Here is a 3,253-nt window from a genome sequence, read left to right as displayed (position 1 = left end):
CATGAGTAGAGACCCTGGTGATGCTGAGTCATGTGTGGAGACCCTGGTGACGGTGGGGTCATGTAATGCTGAGGTCATGTGTAGAGACGCTGCTGATGCTGAGGTCATGTGCAGAGACCCTGGTGATGCTGGCCGTTATTCGTCTAGATGTGTTCAGGGACCGTCTCTATAATGAAACCAGCTGGCCGTTATTCGTCTAGATGTGTTACGGGACCGTCTCTATAATGAAACCAGCTGGCCGTTATTCCTCTAGATGTGTTCAGGGACCGTCTCTATAATGAAACCAGCTGGACGTTATTCCTCTAGATGTGTTCAGGGACCGTCTCCAACGCCTCCTCCGGCTCTCTGTCCACGTCAACGTTCTGAGAGATAAACACACTTTACATCACACTTTAAACGCCAACTTCTGCAGTTTCACTCTGATTTACTGATAAATATCCATTAATATTTGTATTAAATATATTATAATATTGTATTATTGTTCAGTTTTTTTTCTAATGTTCTCACTCAGAATCTCTGTATCTACAGCCTACTCAGAGTAAGGACATCGTGGGACAGACGGCTGTAACAAAGGCAAATCTATCTGGATCTTTCTGTGAAAGAACGCGGGGGTGCACAACAAGTTGATGAGTAACAAACTAAGTGTAGACTTGTTCCCTATGCGGAACTGATAAGCTCCACCCAGCTCGCCGAGGCTTTATCAATGAGACTCACAAACAGACTATTATAAGATTATCTGGAGCCTGGGCTAAGAAATTAATAACATTACTAATAATAATTAAAATAATAACAAGCTTGCAGACCGCCCTTTCACTCACACACACCAGCCATCTGGCAGGAAGGGGGGGGGACTTATTTGATCTCTACATTGTTGATTTTTCCCGATTAAAAAAATTGAGTGATGAAATAGCAAAAGAACAAGGTAAACCATGTCTGAGATCTGCGTTACCCTGTCAGACCTGATCTCAGGTCTCTAGAAGACTAGCTGATCTCAGGTCTTTAGAAGACAAGCTGATACAGGGGCGCAGGGAGAAGATCTCAGGCTCTCAGCTGCTTGGTAATGTCTAAAGTGATCCTAGCGACCAATTACTTCATCATCATCATCATCATCAGTGTGAGGTGTGACTGAAGGAGGACTCAGGAAACATATTCTTCATGGACTATATGTCTGGTCACGTGTGAGGAAGAGAAGATGAAGATTACCACGGGTTTGTCTCTGTGGGTGTTCACAGCTTCAATGTTGAGGAAGACAGACTCCACTTTACATCCTGAGAGACAGATAGGGACAGAGACATAGGGACATTAGCATGAGGCGAAGACAAGAGAATGGGTTAGAAAAAATGAATGATGAGAGAAGATGAATGACGAGAGAAGACGAATGACGAGAGAAGACGAATGACGGGAGAAGACGAATGACGAGAGAAGACGAATGACGGGAGAAGACGAATGACGAGAGAAGACGAATGACGAGAGAAGACGAATGACGAGAGAAGACGAATGATGAGAGAAGACGAATGATGAGAGAAGGAGCGGGTGATAAGCGTCTGGTTACCGTAGGCGACCGGTGTGAGTTTTAGGACGGTGTGCAGAGGACACTTCAGGTATGGCAGCTCCTCTGAGACACAGAGACACAGGGAGACATATGGCTTTAATTATAATATGGATTTATGACATCCTGTCTGTGTCCACTTGTCCCCTACTGGAGATGTAAATGTGTGATTTTATCAGGTTTCCTAAAACAGCCGCTAATAATAATAATAATAATAATAGTAATAATAACAATAATAATAATAATAATAGTAATAGTAATAATAATAACATGTTTGTCTCACGAGCAGTTTTGTCCAGGAAGTAGGCGAGCAGACATCTCATCACCGCCTGGTGACAGATGACCAAAACGTTCTCCTGTCGCTCCAACTCCATGATGACCGGCTCCAGACGCTGGACCAGGTCCTCATAAGACTGTGACAGAGACAGACAGACACAGACAGAGAAAGACAGAGAGAAAGACAGAGAGGGATGAATAGGTAAATTATAGAGTTGTCTAGACCTGCTCTATCTGTAAATTATAGAGTGGTCTAGACCTGCTCTATCTGTAAATTATAGAGAGGTCTAGACCTGCTCTATCTGTATATTATAGAGTGGTCTAGACCTGCTCTATCTGTAAATTATAGAGAGGTCTAGACCTGCTCTATCTGTAAATTATAGAGTGGTCTAGACCTGCTCTATCTATAAATTATAGAGAGGTCTAGACCTGCTCTATCTGTAAATTATAGAGTGGTCTAGACCTGCTCTATCTGTAGATTATAGAGCGGTCAAGACCTGCTCTATCTGTAAATTATAGAGCGGTCTAAACCTGCTCTATCTGTAAATTATAGAGCGGTCTAGACCTGCTCTATCTGTAAATTATAGAGAGGTCTAGACCTGCTCTATCTGTAAATTATAGAGTGTGGTCTAGACCTGCTCTATCTGTAGATTATAGAGTGTGGTCTAGACCTGCTCTATCTGTAAATTATAGAGAGGTCTAGACCTGCTCTATCTGTAAATTATAGAGTGTGGTCTAGACCTGCTCTATCTTTAAATTATAAATTGGTTTAGACCTGCTCTATCTGTGAATCCTCACCTCTCCTTTAGGGTAGCGGTAGCGATACTTGTCCTGGTCCCTCAGTGCAAACTCCTCTGGGTAATTCTTCTGGATCTCCTCGTACGTCATGTCCTCGCAGACGCCCTGCAGACAGAACAACGCCTCTTCCTCAGTCCTTCGTACAACAGATAACTCTGAACTCTTCCTCTCGTACAACAGCTAACTCTGAACTCTTCCTCTCTTACAACAGATAATTCTGAACTCTTCCTCTCTTACAACAGATAACTCTGAACTCTTCCTCTCTTACAACAGATAACTCTGAACTCTTCCTCTCTTACAACAGATAACTCTGAACTCTTCCTCTGGTGCAACAGATAAATCTGAACTCTTCCTCTGGTATAACAGATAACTCAGAACTCTTCCTCTGGTACAACAGATAACTCTGAACTCTTCCTCTGGTACAACAGATAACTCTGAACTCTTCCTCTGGTACAACATATAACTCTGAACTCGTCCTCTAGTACAACAGATAACTCTGAACTCTTCCTCTGGTGCAACAGATAACTCTGAAGTCTTCCTCTGGTACAACATATAACTCTGAACTCTTCCTCTCGTACAACAGATAACTCTGAACTCTTCCTCTCTTACAACAGATAACTCTGAACTCTT

General features: G+C 42.7%; 1 protein-coding gene across 1 annotated transcript; it reads right to left on the bottom strand.

The window, feature by feature from the left end:
* Positions 1 to 297: 297 nt before the first annotated feature.
* Positions 298 to 3,082, bottom strand: LOC117941014 (6-phosphofructo-2-kinase/fructose-2,6-bisphosphatase-like). The gene is made up of 6 exons (XM_034866117.1): positions 3,026 to 3,082; positions 2,624 to 2,803; positions 1,833 to 1,962; positions 1,553 to 1,615; positions 1,204 to 1,268; positions 298 to 362 (listed from the first exon to the last, which is right to left on the bottom strand). Exons 1-6 carry the CDS (start codon positions 3,080 to 3,082, stop codon positions 303 to 305), a joined length of 555 nt encoding a protein of 184 aa, XP_034722008.1. The 3' UTR covers positions 298 to 302.
* Positions 3,083 to 3,253: the final 171 nt, after the last annotated feature.

Source organism: Etheostoma cragini, unplaced genomic scaffold (assembly GCF_013103735.1).
Source record: "Etheostoma cragini isolate CJK2018 unplaced genomic scaffold, CSU_Ecrag_1.0 ScbMSFa_4023, whole genome shotgun sequence".
Taxonomy (NCBI): Eukaryota; Metazoa; Chordata; class Actinopteri; order Perciformes; family Percidae; genus Etheostoma; species Etheostoma cragini.
The sequence above is the reverse complement of the archived record's forward strand: the minus strand, read 5'-3'. Positions and strand labels throughout refer to the sequence as shown.

What these genes read in the sequence shown, in the direction of transcription:
- LOC117941014 (XM_034866117.1), bottom strand. Translation starts at nt 3,082, where the DNA reads ATGTTGTACCAGAGGAAGAGTTCAGAGTTATCTGTTGTACCAGAGGAA. An exon ending in TACCAGAGGAAGAGTTCAGA is followed by an intron (nt 2,804 to 3,025) that starts GTTATCTGTTGT and finishes GTTCAGAGTTAG; the next exon opens with CTGTTGTACGAGAGGAAGAG. An exon ending in ACCGCTACCCTAAAGGAGAG is followed by an intron (nt 1,963 to 2,623) that starts GTGAGGATTCAC and finishes TCTCTGTCACAG; the next exon opens with TCTTATGAGGACCTGGTCCA.